Source organism: Benincasa hispida, chromosome 6 (assembly GCF_009727055.1).
Source record: "Benincasa hispida cultivar B227 chromosome 6, ASM972705v1, whole genome shotgun sequence".
NCBI classification, from domain to species: Eukaryota; Viridiplantae; Streptophyta; class Magnoliopsida; order Cucurbitales; family Cucurbitaceae; genus Benincasa; species Benincasa hispida.
In genome coordinates, this window is record NC_052354.1 from 36,480,177 (window position 1) to 36,502,923 (window position 22,747).

Genomic DNA, 22,747 nt, shown 5'->3' on the forward strand with positions numbered 1-22,747 from the left:
GTTTAAATGTTTTAAACAAATAAGTAATAAAGACTAATGGATGATTTTTCTGATACGAATAATGACTAAAATAAAAAATTTAAAATGTTATGGATCAAAACATAATGAATATGAAAATTTAGAGTCCAAAATAGAATGGTAAAACTTAAACTATAACATTGATCAGTATGCTTTATCATAAGTGGGATTACTTATATTTTAAATTTAATTGAAACAATTTTCCATTATTTAAATAGTTCTAATGGAATTTATGAGGAAAAGTACACATTAAAGTAGATATCACAAGATTTTAAAGATATAAAGGCTCCATGGTTTGTGTAGTGGCAGGCAGTGGAACAAATTTGAACTTTTTGAATAAACAAATCACAAGCCTTTTTACTATATATGTAGATTAAGTCCTGGTTTTTTAGTCCATTGATTTTGATTTATTTTCTATTATATATAGACGACAGGTCGATAGTTACATAATATATAATCAAAACGATAGATAGATAAATATTTATTTTAAAGAATTATTTTTTTTGAATTTCTTGATTTAATTTTATTTTCGAAACATTTGTGGTCAATTTTGATTAAGCTAGCTTGAGTTTTGTTTTAAAAAAAATTCTAATAACAAGATCTTATCTTAGTCTAGCTAAGATTTTCAATTGTTACAAATTATATTTGGTTTACTTTGACACATGAATAAATGAACAATGAAATTAGTAATTAACAACCAAGTTTAATCTAAAAGAAAAAATATATAAACAAACTTATTATCAAATGAGTTTCTAAATTTAGTGGATCTAGATCAACCATTTGAATAAATTAACTTAGAGCTAAGTGATTTGATATTTATATTATTTAAAGTTAATCCATGCCCAAGAATACTTGAATGGAAACCCTATTCTGTCCAATTTTCCTTCACTAATTGAAGGAAATTAAGCCACTAACAATGTATTAATTATTAATCCCTTAGAACTTAGATAGATGCGTTCTTTTGTCATATTTCTTCCATATTTAGCATCTCTAATCCCAATCTTATCCTTTTAATTTTCTACCAATAGATTTGCAAGTGACCTTTGGGGAAAGAGAGGGGGGGAATCTAATTGAAGTTGGATTCCAAGTCCAAATCCACTAACATTATTCTAATGTTTGCACTCTCATGGTCAAAAGCACTTAAATGAATTCTTTTTATATTATCCTATATGAGAGTACTTGGCCAACATGATTTTTATGGTTTATAGTAAAACACCTATAATTCATCTTGTTTTAGTTAGTTTATTAAAGTTTTGTGAAAAAGGGCTATATGACATACAATGTAATATGTTACACAATGTAGTTCCAATAATTTTTAGGATGTCTTTCAACAAAATTGGGATTTGATGACATTTAAAAATTGTCACAATTAAAATTTGTGATACTTTGATACTTGTTAATATTTTGTATCATTGTATCCCCTATCGACATATAGTAAAACACAAATAAAAAAAAAAAAGTAAAAGACAGAATACAAGGTTTGGTAACTCAGTTTGTTACAATACCACCTATGTCTAGAAAAAAATGTGCCCATAAAAGATAATTTTACTAGTATAAAATCAAATGATTACAATGTTGTACTTATTTGTAAATAAACGACAATTACATTGACATGCGAATAGCCTAATTTAGTGAATGATCACTTAGACTCCCCTAAGTGTGAGACTCCCTTTCAATAAGAACTATTATCTTTTTACCTTCAAATGAAGACTACTTCACTTGAAGAATCCCTTTTCAAGTTGCAGTAGATAATTCACTAAGATCTAGAGGACCACTCAAAATTCACAGTAGTAAAAGCTTCACGATCACAAGAATTGAAACAATGAAAATCTTCTTCTTGAACACAAATGACTCAATACTTCTTCAAAAGCGACAATTCTAAAAAGAGAACAACACCCTTTTAAATATGCACAGGGGGAAAGGATAAGCAAACCAAAGACATCAAGCCGAGCTACTTTAAAGGAAAGAATCCTTGAGAAATAATCATCTAGAATTTTGCTAGATAAGTGATAGCACCGAAATGTGCTATCTTGCTGCACTTAATTCGAGGTTATTCCTGGACTTTACATGTTTATTTGGTAATTTTATAGGTTCGAGTATTTAAGAGGTAGAGCCAAGTGTTGATGATGAAATGGAGCTAAAATGGGCCAAAATCAAGCTAAATTGCATCAATCGGTAAAGAGAATACAAATATTACAAGTTTTGCCCCTATTTGCATGGCACCACGGCACTCTATGGTGCCATGCTCAACGTTGAAAAGGCATTCGTTTTTATGAAAAGCATACAGCGTCATTATGTCTGAAGTCTGATGCGCGCTGATTTCTGTCAATTCTGCGATGTTGCACCCTAGCACCGTAACGCCAGTTTGATATTATAAATACAAATTTCAACCACATAGGGTTATCATCTCAGATTCTTGTCAAATTACACCCATTTTCTCTCTACTTTTTTAATGTTCTTGAGTCTTTGATGTATTCAGACAACTTCTTGATGTCCATCATAAATATTATGGGCTAAGGTACTGTTTTCTAACTTAGGCGCAGAGAAGTTTTTCCCGTTTTGCGCACTTGTGAAGTTTAGATCGTTTTATATTAAATTCTTGTATTGTCTTTCAATTTCTTCTCAGATTATGAATGATATTGAAGGAAATTGGATGCGAAGCGGAAGAAAGTTATTTCAAATTACAATCATGAATAAACATATATTTACAGTCGACTTCAAATAAGTAGTTATACAAATAATTCAAAAATTACAGCATGAAACATACAAACGCACAAAGAGCAAACTGTACGAACAATGGCAGAAGCGTCTCCACGCTCTGTTGCGCACGAACGCTAGAACAACAGCAACCTCAAATGCTCGATCTACACGACCGCAACACAGTAGTACGAACATTTCGCGCTCGATCACGAACTCCTCAACGACAGCACGAACAGCCTCCAGAAAATCTCGACAATGTGGAGTTGAGTCTGACACCACCAACAAGGCTACTTTGGTATTCTCGGTGTGAGAATCCAGAGGACGAGCTCTGTTCGGACTTGGAATGAGGCAGACGAAGGACGAAACACCGATCGCGTACACGACTGGGCAAGTGGGAGATGGCAGAGACCTATCGCATAGGTCGATGCCCAATCATTTAGATAAAGCTAAGCCATCGTCTAGCAAAAACTTTGTGATCGTTTAGCTCGGTCTGCCGCCTACACACTCTACACGATTGTTTACTTAGGATAAGCGATCGTCTAGCAAAACTATGCGATCGTTTAGTAAATACTGCACGATCATTTAGTTCGCCCAGCCATCGTTTAGTAAATCCGTATTTACTTGACGATTACCGTGAGATTCTTTGCACTGAGAGAAAAAACTCAAAAGCTTTTTCAGTCGTTTTAAAATCATCTTTTTGAAAATAGGAAAACCATTTTCCTTTTAAACTCACGGTTACCATGAATCCAATAACCACCCACTAACTTGGTTACTAAAGAAAAAGAATTAATTATCCAATAGTTAATACTATTATAAATATAAATGATAAACAACTTATCATACTATATTTATAACCTATTGTTTTAATATTTTATCTCATGAAACATATAAACCATAGTTCTTTTTCTATTTCATGGCACTTAATGTAAATCTCATTTACATTAATCCTCCACTAGATGTATCTCATACATCATACCGATTATTTCATATATAATCAAAATACCTCTTGTCAATTTGAACATTTCAAATCAATACCAAGAACTAATTCTCAAATGAATCCATTGAGCTACCAAGGGGCCCTCATGAACCTGTAGCTCGAAGCTCCAATGGTAGGTGAATAACTGACTAAACTCTTTAGTCACGAGATCCACCATCCGTTAACTGCCATGCGCTTCACTAAAGACCGGTAGGTGAACTCTTCTTACCACAGATATATTATGTATCCATCTTAACCAATCAGCAGTGCGACAACCCTTCACAGATTGCTCGTAAGTACAGCTGGGCCAATAACCGTTATGCCTCTATAGTTACATCTGTCTCCTTAAGTACCACTGATCCCTCTAATGAACATAAGTCATAGTTCTACTATGACTGAGTCTTCTCTTCCAAAGAGAAGTCGTGGTCATTATATTCAAGCCCCGAAATCAGCACTTAAGGGAGCAATCTCTTTACTTGTCCCTGCTTTGGGAAATAAGTGAATTCCATCTTGTGGATTGAGTTCCCAGCTCCCAGATCAGACAAGTCCCCAAAATGGTAGGCATGTTGAGTTGACAATTTGGCAACTCTCACCCATACTAATCAAAGAACCGCCCTCAAGGGCAGGAGTTCTCAAAACACTAAGGATTAAGGTCGTGTCACCTCTGGTCGTAGGTGAGATGCAAGTCTCTAGTATCAACGGCTTTATATACAGAGTCTAGTCATCTAGTGGTCCAGATCTTATACAAACTCTTTGTATAGGATACCCCTGCTCGCACGTCTCCACATGAATGGTCAGGATCTACCATCTGTAGTAGTTTACAATACTTGCAAACTTCTACAAAGCGGGTTGTATCCGTAGTCTCACCAGGATCAGGTATCCCACCTTAATCCTTATACTACAGACCTATTTAGGTTATCACTTAAGGCATGATCCACTTGTATATCACATATACATGCTTAAGTTCACATAAGATAATAAGGAGCTTTATTTATTGGATGTGAGTAAATGTCAGAATTTAATAACACTTATTTTATTCATTAAATAATGTGTATCTTTACAAAACAACAAGAATCTAGGAGAATTAGGACACCAATCCCAACAGATATTTGATTGTATTTCTACTTGAGGACATATAATCAATCGATATGATTTAATTTGTAATACTTGACATAAAATTACACGTTGGTCAAAAGTAACAATAGGTTAAATTAGCTTGTACGTTGTGAATATCGACAAACATTGATTAATTAACCTAAAGAAGAATTATACTGAATAACTAATTAGGCTTTTCCTAATAGTAATTCATCTTAGTGAATTCCTTCATCTTGATGTGATTAATCCAGATTAATTATCATGTTTTTCATTTAGTGTAATTAGATAATTAGGACTTTTACTAGCTTTTCTACGTGAGTTGGCTAAGGTTAGATGATATAGGATCAATCTGATGGACCTATGATCGAGTTGTAAAATTGGAATCAAATCAAAAGCCAAAACTAGATAGTTTGATCATTATAATTTGATTTCTCTTAAATTTTTCTACAATTTATTTTCTCATGCAATTGAACAAAACAATTTCAAACCCTCTTGGGGTTAGTTAGGACTGAAAATAATTTAATTGGCAAACTCTCTGATTCTCTATGTTCAGCCCATGCTACTACTAATACTACAAATTTTGGCAGGAACGATAAATTTTTTTGGTTCAAAATTAGACAACAAAATCTACCTGACCAAATTGGTGTCATTTTTGGGGAGCTAAGCAATTTCTCTTTTAGAGGGTTTACATTTCTTTTATCGTTCTTTGGTTTATTCTATCTGTGTATGACTAGATCCTCCCAAGATCCAAGTTTCTTATTGTACTTTGCAGAGTTAGCTACAAAGAAAGGCGACAAAGAAGAGAAGTCAAGGAACGAAAAGTTAGAAAAGAACAAATTTGTGCAGAAGGCATATAGGCACTGGAGCATTCAGAAGAAGAACATTTTGAAGATGAAGTAGAATAAAAAGAAGTGATAGCAGCTGCAGAAGGGCATATATTGAGGGACCTTCTGACCCTAGACTTGACCCAACAACCTCTCTGCATTATCTACCCTGAGACCATAAGTATTTTCAAGCTTAAAACTAGTCTTATTCACTTACTTCCTTCCTTATTTTGGACGTGCAAGAGAGGATCTACACAAGCACTTGAAGGACTTCCACATTTTGTGTGATGGCATGCATCCTCATTATGTAACTAAGGAGAAACACAACTTACAAGCCTTCTCGTTCTCTTTAAAGGATGACGTGAAAGACTAGCTATATTATCTTTCACTAGAGTGCATCACCACCTGGACTAATATGAAGAATAAATTCCTGTAAAAATTCTTCCCAGCATCTCATGCCTCCAGGATCAGGAAGGAGATATACAACATCCTACGGGGGCATGGAGAGTCTGTATGCGAGTACTAGGAGAGATTCAAGCGTCTTTGTACTGGTTTCCCTAATCATCAAATCGCTTACCATCTCTTCATTCGTTACTTTTATGAGGAACTACTGTAGCAGAATAAAAGCAATATTGATGTAGTTGCAAGTGGTGCATTAGTCAATAGAACTCCCTTGAGGCTAAGAAGTTGATTTCTACTATGGCTGAGAATACCTAGCAATTCGGAATGCGAGATCGTATCACTCACTCATCTACATCTACACAAGAGGTGAGTGAACTTAAAACTGAACTAATTGAATTATCTACTCTTGTGAAACAAGCTTTCTCTGTGAAAGCACAACCCCAAGAGCTTGTTGTTGGTGTGAGTTATGCTGATAATCAGTAAGATGGACGAACATACGACAACAACCATTGGGCTGTTAGGGAAATCAAGGCCAAAGGAACTCAGGAATGCCTCTCGAGAACATGGTGAAGAGTTTAATAGAGTCCACTATGCAGTTCAAGTAAAGGCAGAAGCTATTTCATTAGACCACCTTTACACACATGCAGAGTATGACCACGCAAATCTCTCAACTTACTGACACTGTCAGCATGTTGGATACTTAGTATAAGAAGCTTCCTTCTCAACCTGTGTCCAATGTTCGTAATGTTAATGTCATCTCCACTGCTAGCTACATTAAGAGCCCCCAGACCCATGTTACTGAGCCTATAATTGAGCTAGGAGAATTTCTAGAAGAAAATGTTGAGGAAAAAGTGGACAGCCCGACCAAAAGATATGTGGTAAGATTTGTTCCCCCTCTTGGTTTTAATGCTAACATCCCTCGTGCTTCTTTCCGTAGTAGGTTGACTGCTGCTCAGGGAGAATCACTTAAGAAAGAGGTGAGTTCTGAATGGTCTTCTGGGGACAAAAGCCCTATTGGACAGGGCAAGAATGTTTGGGTTGAAATCTCAGAGAAGAAGGAAAAGGAGAGGATATTAAATAAGAGATAGTTTTGCCAGGTAATCTTCCTGATAAGCATAAGGACCCAATTACGTTTTTTTTGTGAAGAAATAGAATTCCTCAATGGAAGTGTGTGAATGTGTGAGCCAGTGAATTCCATTTTGGAAAACTTGAAAAACAAAGAAAAAAGAAGAAGAGGATAAACATGCATTCATAAGCATGTTATTTATAGAGATAAGAAGACATATTCTTGAAAACCTTCTTCAATTTTTTCCTTTGCACGAACTCCTTGAAGACTTTCTTCAAGAAATCCTTCTCCGTAATTTCAAGAACAACCATGAACAGAGACACCACCATATGGAAACCTTGCTATTCTTCAGCGAGGATCGAGATGATAGGATTTCATTTTGGAGAAGGAAAGATGAACTTCACAGAGGAATTTTCTATAAAGTTCTTTTCATGAGAGAGAGATTTTTTGTTGTGTAGAGAGGAAAAATGTATGAATATTTTCTTCTCTCTTTTCTGTAAAACGTACAGAATGGAAAGTTATTCCATTAAGCCAAAAAAAGAGAGGGGAGTTAAACTGAGAAGTTATAACTCTCCACTAACATAGTTTAGGTTGGGAGTTATCTTATTCAAATTTAATTTATATATTAAATCTCATTTAATATATTACTTAAATAAAAAATTAATTAACATTTAATTAATTAATCAATAAATTAAATATCATATATTTAACTTAAATTATATTTGAATCATGTTCAAATATAATCCTCTCTTATAACTTATAATTTAAGTATGAATCTAATTCATATAATCGATATTTGAACCTTATTCAAATATATATCTCTCATGTAACATATAGTTTTAATATGAATCCTATTCATATTAATTGATATTTGAATCTTTCAAATATTTATCTCTCTCATATAATAAAGTATATTTTGAATCTTATTCAAATTAACTTTATATTATAATATATCCATATACATTGTATCTCATACAATTAATTTCCTAATTTGAATCATTTAAATTAATCCAAAATTAATTTATCTTGTTTTAACCTTAGGGAGCTAATAAGGGAACTTTATGGACCTGGAAGATTGATGTTTTAACATTTTTTGGTTCAACAGGAGAAGTAAAGCAAATATTGTTAATCATGTCAAGATAATTAACCTTATCCTTTCTTCTGGTTGTTACTCCATCTTCCAGGTCCCCAATAATGCTACTAAGGGGATGATTTTTACAAACCCTGTTGGAACGTTGCTTGTTGCTTGCATCTGTCTGTTCGACAATATTCTGGTTAATCTCCACAAGATTTTCTGAATTCATGTTTGTCGACATGTTAGATGAGATGTTAGGCACATTAGTATTAACAACTGGAGCGATATTGAGATTTTCTTCTTCAATAAAAGAAGAACTAAGAGAAGTAACTCATGATCATTATAACGTTAATAGACTCCATTACAGTATGAATTTGTTTGTTATAGACACAATAAGCTCGACTGTTTGAGGAATATCCAAGAAATATCCTTTCATCAGACTTGGAATCCCATTTCTTCTAGCCTCTCTATCAACAAGAATGTAACAAAGACGTTCGAAGACATGAAAATATGTCACATTAGGTTCTCTACTCTTCATATTTCATACATAGTGCTTGAAGTTCCTGGTCGTAGACTCTGTTATGTATATGACAGACTGTGTTTACGACCAGTCTGGCTCCTATATACAATTTGTTATGTATATGACAAACTTTGTCAGATTCGTTTTTATTATTCTGAGATCCTTTAGACTTATTATTATAGGAGTCAGACCTCTTACCAAATTGTTTGAGCACGTGATTAAATTGTTTTGAAAGTACTATAATCGATTCCACAAAAAGATCTTCTTAATCGTTATCGTCATCAATCAACTCTTCTTTAACAACTAATTGATGAGCAATTCTCTTATTTTTCTTTTCAACTTTCTCGTCAAGGGACATTTAAAAAATGAGTAAGGAGCCAAATAGTTCATCTTCTCTCAACTTTGTTATGTCTTGAGCTTCCTCAATGGCTGTGACTTTCATGTCAAATCTCTTGGGTAGAGATCTCAGAACTTTCTTGACAAGTTTTTCTTCTGAAATCTTCTCTCCGATAGCAAACGACTCATTTGGAATATCTAGCAACCAAACATTGAATTCAACAGTGGATCGTCATCGTGCATTCTAAGATGCTCAAACCTTGATGTCACCAACTGCAGCCTAGACATCTTTACTTAGGTGTTTCATCATGAGCAATATACAAGATATCCCGTGCCTCCTTAGCTGAGACACAAGTATTAATAACTCTAAATATGTTATGATCTACACCATTGAATATTGCATTCAAGGCACGTGAATTTCCCTACGAGGCTTCATCTTCTTCTTTAGACCACTGAACCTCTGGCTTCAAAATTTCTTTTCCATCCTCAAGCTTGATGATAGGATATGTCCATCTGGATACAACAACCTTCCAAATTTTTCTATCAATCGATTTCAAGAAGGTAGTCATTCGAGCTTTCCTGTACGAATAGTTTATTCCATCAAGAACAGATGGACGAATGGTAAAGCCTGTTTTCTTAATTCCATCCATGATAGAAGCACTTGAGATAAAGGTGGCCTACTCTAATACTAACTGAAAAAGCGTTAGGATGACTCATCACTCAATATGTGGTTGTTAAGCTGGAAGCACTGACAATAGTTGTAGCAGCAAAATTCCAACAGCAATAAAATAAGTAAAGACACACACCTATATTTAGGGGTTGAACACCCAGGAAAGATAGTTCACTAATATTAAAGAGTTAAGCAATTTATAACGTAGTACTTATCTGTAATACTCCAACTACTACAGTGGCTCACATAAAGCTTAACTCTCATGTCACCTAGGATCCCCCTAGATATGAGACTCCCTCTCAAACTAAACTTAAGTTCCCTCTAAGTATGTTAATATTAGCAATGAACACTTCAGCACCCGACAATGTGTGAGATTCCCTCGCACAAAAATATCTTTCCCAATGTCAGTGAACTTCTTTCATTGATGATCCCTAGGATCTCTCTAAGATGAAGAACTCTCTTCTTCGAAGCTAAATCGTAGGTTCTCCCTAAAACTGAGACTCTCTTCTTTGGCAGATAGGGCTTAGGCTCCCTCTAAGCCATAGAAATCTTCAAAGTCTTGTATTCGACGAAAGAAGAACTTGCATAGTAGAATAAAGTGAGCAATGAGCAAGATTACAATGTAGGAAAATTCGACCGAAGGCTGCAAACGTCTTGCTCTAAAAAATCCAGATCGGCGTAATAAAAAATTGCTCATCAAAAGAATAACATAACACTCCTTTTATAAACGAATCCAGAAAAGGAAACATCTCCCAAATAGGAGAAAATAAGTTGTGTCGCAATAAAGAAAAATATCAAACTACATTAATCTGCCAAATATTTCCAAATTAGGAAATCATTTCACAAGAAAATATTCTGATGTCAAAACCTAATATAGTATTTTATTTGAGATATCTATAGAGCCACTTCCTTAGAGAAAATTATAATGCCAACAAACCAAATATCCAACAATGACCATAGATGACTCGACCTTAATCCTTAGTGGGTTATGAGTCCTATTTATGAGGACAATCTTTTAATCTGTATGGATGAGAGTGGCTAGTTTTGCTGACTCAAGATGGATGAGAGTGGCTAGTGTCCGAGTAGGGAGCTAGAAACATAGCTACACAAGATGAAATTCACTCATTCCCGTCTTTAGCGTAAGTAGGTGTACTGTCCCTTAAGAGTTGATTCAGGGTCTTGAACAATGAGGCACCTCGTCCTCTTACTGGCCCAAGAGGGGTTTTATTTATAGTTGGACTATAACTAATTGTTCATTGGAGAAATTGGTGGTACTTAAGGAGTTAGATGTAACTACAGAGTTAAAACAGTAATTTGACCCAACTATAATTACAGGTGATTCATGAAGGGTCGACTTACTATTGATTGGTTATATCCGTGGACACGAAAATATATCTACAATATGAAAAGTGCAAATGTGGATCTTTAATTGAGTGGCCTGCAGTTAATTAATGTTGATTAATTAATTAAAGAGTTAAATTAATTAATCTTGTGTCATTAGAGCTTCTAATCTGTAGGTCCATTAGGTCCACTTACTAGCCCATCAAGGATAAAACAAGGAATAAATTATTTTGGAATAATTTGAATTATTCAAATTATTTAAGGAAAATTTTATATAAATATGATCAAGTATAATGTATATTTGATACATTATCAAACATAGTTAATTATAAAAATGATTTATAATTAATACTATGTATAAGAGAAATAAGTATTTGAATAAGATTCAAATTAGGGACATCCAATAAAATAAGATTCAAATTAATATAACTATATTGATACATTTTAGTTAATTATAAGGGACCTTTTAAACATAAAAAAATATTTAAAAATATTTACACTTTAAAGCAAAAAGTCCCAAAAGTACTTTTTGCTATAAAGTGTAAATATTTTTTGAATTTTTTTATTTATAAGAATTCTCCTAATTATAAATATGGTTTATAATTAATAAGAAAGATAAATATTTGAATGAGATTCAAATTAATATAATACCTTGTAATATTAATTATAAATGTGATTTATAATTAATACTATATAAAAAATGAGAGTAGTATATTTATATTTCATTTAGATACTATAGGTTAAAACTAATATGAATGTGATTTATATTAAAACTAAAGACTATGTGAGAAGATGTCATTATAAGATTCAAATGAAACTTTGAATATACGATATTTAAATATATTATTAATTTAATTATATTAAATAAGATTTTATATATTAAATTTAATAAGAATAATTCTCATTCGTCGTTAACTGAAGGAGAGTTGTAACTCCCCCTCCATCATCTCCTCTTTAAGGTTGAACGCAGTGTCAAGGTTGTGAAAAAGTGATAGAAAAACAAAGATCTCTCTCGAGTTCCATCTCTCTCAATTTCTCTGTAAAGTAAAGTCCCTTTCATCACCCAAAAGCATAAGGATCTCACAATCCTTTATTCCTTACCAGAGAATAGTAAGGAAGCTCTTTTGGTGGTGTTCTCTGTACGTGTTCTACTGTGTTTGTGGAAAGTTTTTTCGTACGTTGAGTTCGGATAGAGATCAAAATCGTGTTGTCTTGTGACGTAGAGAGAAAGCACCAGAAAATAGTCTTCAAGGGTTAGATGTTTCTATTCCCTCTTCCTCTTATTAAAAGCATGCTTAGATGTTGATGTTTACCTCAGTTTATTTTATCTCTTTTTATGTTTTTCAAAATTGAATAACAATGACACGGCGTTCTCACGCTTCCGCGAGGAATATTCCTTCAAGATGTATTCAAACAACTCCTTGATGTCCATCATGAATATTATGGGCTAAGGTAACGTTTTCTAGCTTAGGCATAGAGTAGTTTTCCCCATTTTGCACACTTGTAAGGTTTAGATTTTATAATAAATTCTTGTATTGTCTTTCATTCCTTCTCAGTTATGAATAATATTTTATTGTATTTCTACTTGAGGACGTATAATCAATCGTTATGATTTAATTTGCAATACGTGACATAAAATTGCATGTTGATCCGAAGTAGCAATAGATTAAATTAGCTTGTAAGTGGTGTATATCAGCAAACATTAATTAATTAACCTAGGGAAGAATTACATTGAAAAACTAGTTAGGTTTTTTCCTATTAGTAATTCATCTTAGTGAGTTCCTTCATCTTAATGTGGTTAATCCAGATTAATTGTGATATTTTTCATCTAATTGAATTGATTAATTAGATAATTAGACTCACCTAGCTTTTCTAGGTGAGTTCGCTAAGATTAGATGATATAGGATCAATCCAATGGACCTATGATTGAGTTGAAAATTGGGGAATTAACTCAAAACCTATACTAGATAGTTTGATCATTTGAATTTGATCTCTTTAATTTTTCTGCAATTTCAACTCCTCCCCAGGACTGAAAAACAATTTAATTGAGAAACTCTTGGTTTCTTGTGTTCATCATGTGCTACCACTACTACAAAATTTGGTAGAAACGTTAAATTTATTTGATCTAGAATTAGGCGATAAATTCCATCTGAACAATAAAGAAAATATATTCAAACATAACCAACATTAGTAGAGACATCCTCTAGGACAAGACAAAGGATAGGATGACTAACATCCCATGGGACATCCTTGGGAAACTCTTGTATTTCAACATCCTTGGATCCCTAAATAGAGTTCTTCTAAACCTATTGCCCTTGTCCCTGCTAACTCTGGTGACCTGCGTGTTTGCTAATTTATCGAGGACGATGGGTAATGGAATATCCTGAAGATGAGGAAAATCCTTTTGTGATGAGGTATTAGCATAATTGGACAGATTTGATGCGCAAGGCCTGGTTAAGAAGTTGTATTCAATGAGTTTTACTTTGTCTCCTTTTGGTGTTGTCTTTGCTGAGATTTATAATTTAATGCTTAGAAGTATAGTTTTGGAGCTTAGCTTTGCTCCTCGAAATTATAAATATTGCATGAGAAAAATGAAGATCGCGATAGAGATGACGCTAAGGCTAAGATAAACATAGTCATCTCTAATGCGATACGTTATAAAACGCAATAGTGGTCTTTGACATAAGCATTATTTCTTTCCTACATTTGTGGGGGGTGAATCATTAATCACAAAGGTGCTTGTGAAAGGCCATCCATACAAAAATCTCAATAAAAAATTGCTCTATTTTTCTAATTAGTTTCAAACTAACATTTTTTAACATTTTTTTAAACACTAGTATTCATCTAATTCATCCATAATTATGCAAAGTTTCACAGCTAAAATGTACTGGTTTATCAAACCTTTTGTGTGACTACTTTAGTAACAAAAGATTTATAAAAATGAAAAGAAAACAAATATTTGAGAATATCCTTGGTTCTAAAATCACTACATGATAACTCCTCTATATAAGTTATCAAATAGAATTTCCTCAATACATGCCAAAAGACCATGATTCATTTATTGATTTCCCATTGGATAACACAATCAAATCTTCAAAATACTCGTTCAAAATGTCTTTCTTCACAAATAGTTGCAACAACTAAAAAAAATGTCAAACGATCCATCACTAAACTAATGGATATATNAAAAAAACACTATTGTTTGTTTAAGAAGATAATATGAAATAAAATAACTAAATATTTAGTTCTACATCATTGAGCTAACTTCACTACCTAAGTGTCTTGAATTATTACTAAGGGGTCGTTTGACACAAGCATGGAGAATTATTACAAAGGGGTTGTTTGTTTCACGATTTTGACACTTTGACTCGGAATTAGTTATTCTCAAGCATCCTCATTTTCCATGGATAAATGTTTTCTATTCTCTTCTAAAACTATGGATTTTCTCTTTTCTCACCTTCGTCTATTTTCCCTTTTATATATAATTTCATTTTGAATATAATTAATTAATTAATTAATATCAAATAGAATTAATATAAATATTTATTTTATAAATTCATAATAACTTATTAAAATATTTGCTTATCTTATTTTTCAATAAAAATTTATTAAATGAATGCAAATTACTTTTTTACATAAATTATTAATTAATTAATTAACAATATCTTAAATATATTTAATTAGTAAACTAAGATTAGTTAAATTAATTAATGCAAAAATTCAATAACAATAATTGACTACTTATTATTTTTTCCATAATCAAGCAATTATTTATTGAGATTAATTTTAATTTGATCATTCATTATGAACATATAATCATTATTGATTTTTTATAATTAGTTAGCTATTTATAATAATTAATTTTTATTACTCCATTCATTATTAACCCATCATATTTTATAAAACTTCTTTCTAGTATTCTTTTTTAATATTCTTTAATAACATATCATATTTTTATCATATTTTTTCACTTTTTATATAATATATTATTTATTAAAATATATTTTCTTATATTATCTAACTAAAATTAAAATTATTCATATTTAATCTAATTAATATGATTAAGTATTAGATTATAATTAATATAACGATCACTTAAATATACTAATTGGTCACTTTTAATTATAAATTACTCAATTTTCAAATCTTTATAGTTAAAATTATATTTAATTCTTAATTAATTAATTTTTATTAATATATTGAATGATATTTATTGTTTAATTAATTAATTTATTAACATTATATACAATTGTCATGCTTAATTTCATAAATTAAATACAAACATAACTTTTGTTCATAAAATTCTGATAGCATTTCACATATACAACCAAACACACAATTATCTTTTATTCCCAGACATCCTATTTTCGAACATCTTATTCCTAGGCATCTATGAAACCTTAAACCAAACGGCCCCTAAAAGTGAAGATTGTCCCTTCAGACCAACATGAATTCTTTCAACATGTTTTATCCACACTCACATGTTTTTCTAGAAAAATTTTGTGGCCACCTAAATTAAGATTGCTTCCAATCAAGTATGTCTGACTTTGGACTTCCTATGATTGAGCTATCCAAAAGAATGGTGCACATTTTTTCTTACCATTAGTAACTATCAATACTTCTAAGTCTTTTCACATCCATACTAGCATAGCCTCAAGATCCCCTCTCTCGTTCATAGATAATTTGGTTTAACAAATTACTTTTTAAAAAAAAAAAAAAAAAAAAAATCCCTTTGACCAAAAGTTCAAGTATAGGACTTGATCAACTACATAAAATGCCCCTATTAAGCTTTGGACGTCAGAAAAAATGAGAGAGAATGTAACCAACTTGGTACAAATTTTGATTTACCACTAGCCAAGACAGGTACACAGCTCTTTTCATAATAATCAAATAATCATATAGTAAATCCTCAGCTCAGCTTCTTTCTTAGTATGGCTTAAAAGAAACTACTCAGTATGCATTTTTGCTAGTCAAAATTCCTATATGAATATGCAAAATATAACTACATAAAGGGCCATGAGGGTTAACGTATCCAAAGAAGAATGAACATTTGTGGAGTAATCTTACAGAGATTTTCAGCCTCGAACCAATTTATTCTCGGCTTCGGACAGGTATAAATATAATGCCCGAGCAGCTCTAGATTGCAAATGTCGATGCCTTGGCGTAAAAATTGTGTTTGGACTTCCATCTTATGGAACAGAACAGGGAGCATGAATGAAAATTAGTCTAGCTAAAGAAGACTGATATTAGGAATATAACCTTCCCTCCTCAAGTCATCAATCAACAAGTCTAGGATTTGACGGATTTCAATCCACTCTTGGTGCAAAACATCACCAGCATGAAACTCATGAAGTTGTGAATTGATATCAATCCAGCTGCAACCAGGAGTCTTAGAAACACCCTTTTGCTTCATCAACATTCTCATCCTGGCTGAGTCATCCCATCTTCTCAAATTTGCATACAATCTCGACGAGATTACGTAATTTCCAGAATTTGAAGGTTCCAACTCGAGGAGTAGCTTCATTACACGCTCACTAATGTCGATGTTCTTGCGTTTTTGACAAGCACCAAGTAGTGCTCCGAGAATGACTTCATCTGGTTTTTCGGGCATCTTTTTGACGAAGTCCCAAGCTTCTTCCAGATGTCCTGCTCGTGACAAAAGGTCGACCATACAAGAGTAATGTTCAATTTTCGGCACCAATCCAAATGACGAGCTCATCATATGAAACAACCGACGTCCTTCGTCAACTAATCCTGCGTGCACACAAGCAGAAAGTACTCCTACAAATGTGATGTCATTGGGGGAAGCAGCTCCACCCTCATTAATCATGGATTTGAACAATGCCAAGGCTTCCTGAGCTTGGCCATGGAAAGCAAGAGCAGATATCATAGCATTCCAAGAGACTTCATTTTTCCTAGGCATGCCATAAAAAACTCTAAAGGCATTATCCAAGCTTCCACATTTCGCGTACATGTCAACTAATGCAGTAGCAACATAAATATCATCTCGCAAGCCTCTTTCTGAGGCATAAATCTCTACTTGTTTCCCCAAGTCAAGGGCTCCAATTGAGGCACAGGCAGAAAGTATTCCTATCAATGTGATTTGATCTGGAGCTGTACTGCTCATTCTCATGTCTTGAAACAATTTAATAGCTTCATCTGACATCCCATTCTGCGCATATCTGCAATTGATTGATTGGAGAACAAGAAAAAAGTAAGATTTCATAAAATTTGGAACAGAGACAATATTATCTAGACTAAATACATGCTTTAGTCATTAATGTTTGAGCATTTTTTCGATTTAGTCCCATTGTTTAAATAGGTTCAATTTAGTCCCTTGCGTTTAAATTTCCACTAAAGGAAATTAAATGTAGCTAATGGTAGACTTAATAACATGATACTTAATGAGTTAGCATAGATTTAGAGGAAGAATTAGGCCACCTAAGAACAAAAATCTTTTAATTTCTTCTACGAATTTTTAAGTTGTCAAAATTTTCTACTTTTCTTCTCTCTAGTGGCTTAATTCCTCCTCCAAGTTCTTGTGCAAATTCACTTTGCCACATAAACTAATCATAAGCCGTATATAACATCCACTAACAATATGCTGTTAATGAAAATTGTTTAAATATAAGGGACTAAATTGAAACTTTTTAAACTACAGTGAAGATAACATATCTTTAACCCATCATCTATCAACAATATTGCAATGTATTGATTCAAAGAGAAGGTGATTTACTTGCCCTGTAATCATGGCATTCCAAGTAACTTTATCTTTCTTCTTCATAGAGTCAAAAATCCTCCTTGCTGATACTAAATCACCACACTTCCCATACATATGAATCAATGCAGAGCCCATAAAAGAATTCAACACCATCTTATTCTCAACGACAAACTCCTCCACCCAAGTACCAAGTTTCAAATCCCCCAGCTCTCCACACGCCCCCAAGACACTAACTAAAGCCATCTCATTGGGCTGAAACCCAGCTTCCATCATCTCTCTAAACAAACCCACAGCCTCACCAGCATGCCTCATCTTCGAATAACCCGAAATCATAGAGCTCCACGAAACCAAATCCTTCTCAGGAATTTCATCAAACACCTTCCGGGCATCACCCACTTGCCCACATCGCGCATACATCGTAATCAAAGAATGACTCACATGACCATCCTCGTCCAACCCACGTTTAATCACAGAACAATGACCCACCCGCCCATTTTCAACAGCCAAAAGATTCGAACATGCAATAAACAGAAATGGGTAGGTGAGCTTATTGGGTTTCAAACCCAGAAATTTCATTCGATAATAGAGTTCAAGGGCAAGAGAAGACTTATTCCAAGTTTTCGCGAGACCACGAATCATGACATTGAAAGAGTACTCGGTGGGCTCGACAATTTTGGAGAAGAAATCCAAGGAATAGGCGAAATCTTTGAGGTCGACGATCTTGTAGAGAAACGAATTGGGTTTGTGAATTGAGTTTGTGAGCATCTGGGTGTGGATTTGTTTCAATTGCTTGATGCTTACACATTGTTGCAAGAAGGAATTGAGCTTTTCGGAAAGAGCTTGACGATTGGGACTTGGTTTTGAATTTGTTTTGTTGAAATTGAAATAGCGGGAAATGAGATGTGGAGAAGCTTTTATTCTCAGCATTCCTCACCAATGTTTGATTGAGAGGGAAAATGGAATTATATAACAGAAATTATGTCTATTGTGTTTTTGGGCCTTGGACTATATTGGGCCCATTGGGCCCGTTATGATCTTTTAAGCCCAAACTTTCACATTGTTTTTCGCCATAGGATTAGCAAATAGCACCATGCAAAATAATTTATAAATATAAATTCAGCTGTTAGAGTATATATTGGTGATAAACCATATCACTAATAGAATCTTGTAACATACCGATCGCTAATGAGAGTCTATCATGGATTAATTCTAAAAGTGTTATTCATTGTAACAAAATTACAATTTACCACGAGTAGGTTTTGCTATATTTACAATGCTTTAAAAATGTTGTCTTGTTATACACTTCATAATTAATTCTAAAATTGTTATTCATTGTATTTGTCCATCTTTTTTCTTCTTAGGTGGATTAATTGGTAAAGTGTAATTTTGTGGAGAGTTTTTGTGTGAATTTTTGGGTACTTGAATAATAGGAAAATTATTAAAATTTACAGTGAAGTCATCCATTCAAATTATCATATTTTTTCTTATATGGGATTGTTGATCTCTTGATCGAAGATACAAGTTGAGTCATGTTTAGATAGGTTATTGTGTTGTAAAAGTTCCATAGTTCTAAAAATTATTCGAGCAATCAAGAAACTATTATCGTTTTCAAAGATTTATTTAGAGCCGATTATATATATTTTATATTTTGGTCGATATGTTTTTTAAAACTGCATTTTGTATTCTATGTTCTAACCAATGTAAATTTTGACAACAACAATTTCATATTAAAAAAAGTATTAAAAACATGAAATGTAAATATATTTTTAATTGAATCTCATGTTTTAAAATTTTTCATTTTTGCAACACCGTTAAATTTTGTTTCAAACTACCATTTAATTTGGATTCATTTCATTTTAATCTTTCTACTTTTAATTATTCAAATTAAGTTTCAATACTTTTAATAAATTTTTAATTTAGCTCCGACACTTTTAAAAAATCTTAAATTTAGTTCTTTGAAGTTGTTTTTTTTTTAATTAAAATTGGTTAAGTAATATTAATGTTTTGGTTCTTCTACCTTAAGACTTATTCAATTTTAGTCTTTTCACTTTTAAATGTCTAATTTTAGTCCCTTAACTTTTATTAGATCTTAAAATTTGGCTCTACTGCTAGTTTATTATTGAAAAACTTTTATCGTCTATTAACATTTTCACGAATACATATTCACATGGTGTTTTTTTCATGAAAATTATTATTATTTTTTTAAAGAATTCGCTAAAAGTTAACTACTACTAACTAATTTAAGAACTATTAAAAATATATGGAGTAAAATTGAACAAATTTTAAAATACAAAGATCAAAATAATATTGGAACCAAACATTTTTTTCCTTACATTATATGTGAATGTATTTACAAATTTTATAAAGGGAATTCTATTAGAATTTAGATGAAAAAATCGACGATAAATAGTAACAACTATTTTTAAGATTTATTGAAAAATATAAACAATAAATTTAGACATTTTGGGTAGAAAGACTAAAATGGAATGAAATCAAATATATTGAGATAAAATAATATTCTAATATTGGCTTAAATACTATTTTCGTCCCTATATTTTTTGTTTTTGTTCATTTTGATCAATGTACTTTCACAATATTCATTTTAATCTCTACACTTTCAATTTTTGTTCATTTTGGTCCCTATACTTTCAAAAACTTCATCTTGGTTCTTGTAATTTCAACTTTTGTTCATTTTAGTCTTAAACTTTAAAAAAGTTATCATTTTAATTCTTTAAAAATAAGAATGAATTGATAAAAATTATTATTTTTTAAAAGTACGAGGACCTAAATAAACTAAAATTAAAAGCATGAGGATTAAAATAAATATTTTGAAAGTACGGAGATAAAAAATAACAAAAATTGAAAGTATAAGGACAAAAATGATTTAAAATGAAAAAAAAAAATCAAAAGTATTGTATTTAAACGTTTAATTTTTTAATTTTATAATTTTTTTAGTAAAAATGTACCATAAACTTTAATGTTAGTAATTATTTAAGAAGAAGAAGACATCAAATCCGTGTACTCCAAGTAAATGTTTATTACACCACTGCCTTATATTATATTTTATTTTATTTTATTACAATCTAACCATATTTTTCCACACAAATCCCTATAATAAAGTGAACAATAATAAATGGATTATAAATGCTAGCAAACAAATATGTTGATCAACATTATTTGATAGTGTGACATGATATCACTTTTTTAATCCCTCTAAAGATTAAAAATGATAGACTAGTTAATTATTTCCTATAAGAATAAAATATTTGCATATTGCCAAACATTATTATTGTCCATTTGTTTTATTATATAATCTTCTTATCATTTCTCTTTCTTTAATGGATTGGAATGTGAGTCTTTCTTAACCTTGTCAAATTTAATATTATTAATTAATTTTAGTTCAATATTATTTTTCTTTTACTATAATTATTAAAAGACTAAGGAAAGATATGTTGACTATATTTTTAAACTAATATCAATAATTGAAATAGAATAATTCTACATTTGTTACCATTTAAAAACGAGGATAAAATGAATTCGTCAATTATTATCATTATTATTCTTTATGATGAATGCAAGAAACTTAAGTTAAGATTTTTTTGAGTGAAAATTTCAGAATGCATTCAATGAAATATAAATAGTTATTTTTAAATATAGGAAAATGATCAACTGATTTATAAATATAGAAAAATTTCTCGGATAAATAGTAACATTTTTCTATATTTAAAAGTATTTTCAACAGTTTTATCATTTAAAACAATTACCTTAATATTAAATATATACATACATGTACAGTGAAGACATGTAAAATCAATCTTAATTTTAAAGATTACTATAGTTATATTTTCAAATCTTTGATTTGAATGATATTTGTGTCTTTTAACCATCTTCATAGTATATTCAACCGATATATAAAAGTTTGATTACTTTGGATGAATTGATTTATGAATTTGTAATATTTTTCTTTTAGAATTATTATGGTATTTGTATTTATTTAAAATTTGTAATAGATATAATAGATATTTGATATTTAACACTTGAGTTTTATGAGATTTTAGTTTTTAGTCATGTATTGTAGATAAATTTACATATTTTTAATTAAAAAGAAAAAATAAATTATGACCCGACAACTCAACTCAACCTAAGCTGAAATTTTAGAGTTTGGTTGGGTTGGAGATATTATTCTGGTCTTTTAACTTGTCAACTCAATGAACTCGAATTTTTTTGTTGATTTAAAAAACACTTTTAATCCAATCTAATTCAACTCATTTACACCTCTAGTTGGAACACTAGATTCAACGATTAAAAGTACCTGAATATAAAGAAAAAAAAAAGTTAAAAACATTTAAGAGGTAAGGTCAAGAATATTGTATGTTTAAAAAGAAATGACGAATATATGGTAGTAATGAAAAAATGATTTTAATAATATTGAAAAGATAATAAATTTGTAATTTAAGGTGAGATCTTAAAATATTGACAAAAATGGGTAGGAAAATCGTGCAGCAGGTACACGTCCCCATCCAAACACCTTTTCACGTTGTTGCCAGGTCGTTGACCACGTGGAACTTGTATACCACGAGTTTTCTTCTTTCTTCTTTTTTTTTTTTTTTTTTTTGAAATATTTATAAATACAAAAAATAAATAAAGAAAGAAAATCATCCTCAATTTTAGTTTTCGGTTAAATCAAGATACACGGGTTTTCTTTTTTCTTTTTTCTTTTTAAATACTCGTAAATACAAAAAAAAAAATAATAAAGAATAACCAACCTTAATTTTAACTTTCCGTTAAATCCATTGCCTTCAAATGTGAAATGCGTGTAAACATGTACTAATGTTACATATCTCCCTTTCTTAAAAGTGTATTTTCTTTATCAAATCACTTTACCAAATTCATATTTTTACTCATGCAAATCAAAAAAGAAAACAAGTTGCAGTCTACTCTCTTCTCTCTCGATTGTTGAGAGACAAAAAAGAGCATTCACAAATCTTCAAGATTTTGAAGAG

General features: G+C 31.5%; 1 protein-coding gene across 1 annotated transcript; it reads right to left on the reverse strand.

The window, feature by feature from the left end:
* Positions 1 to 15,830: 15,830 nt before the first annotated feature.
* On the reverse strand, positions 15,831 to 18,671 carry LOC120079468 (pentatricopeptide repeat-containing protein At2g34400). Its single transcript, XM_039033663.1, has 2 exons — positions 17,764 to 18,671; positions 15,831 to 17,205 (listed from the first exon to the last, which is right to left on the reverse strand). The coding sequence occupies exons 1-2, from the start codon at positions 18,669 to 18,671 to the stop codon at positions 16,254 to 16,256; spliced, it is 1,860 nt and encodes a 619-aa protein (XP_038889591.1). The 3' UTR covers positions 15,831 to 16,253.
* Positions 18,672 to 22,747: the final 4,076 nt, after the last annotated feature.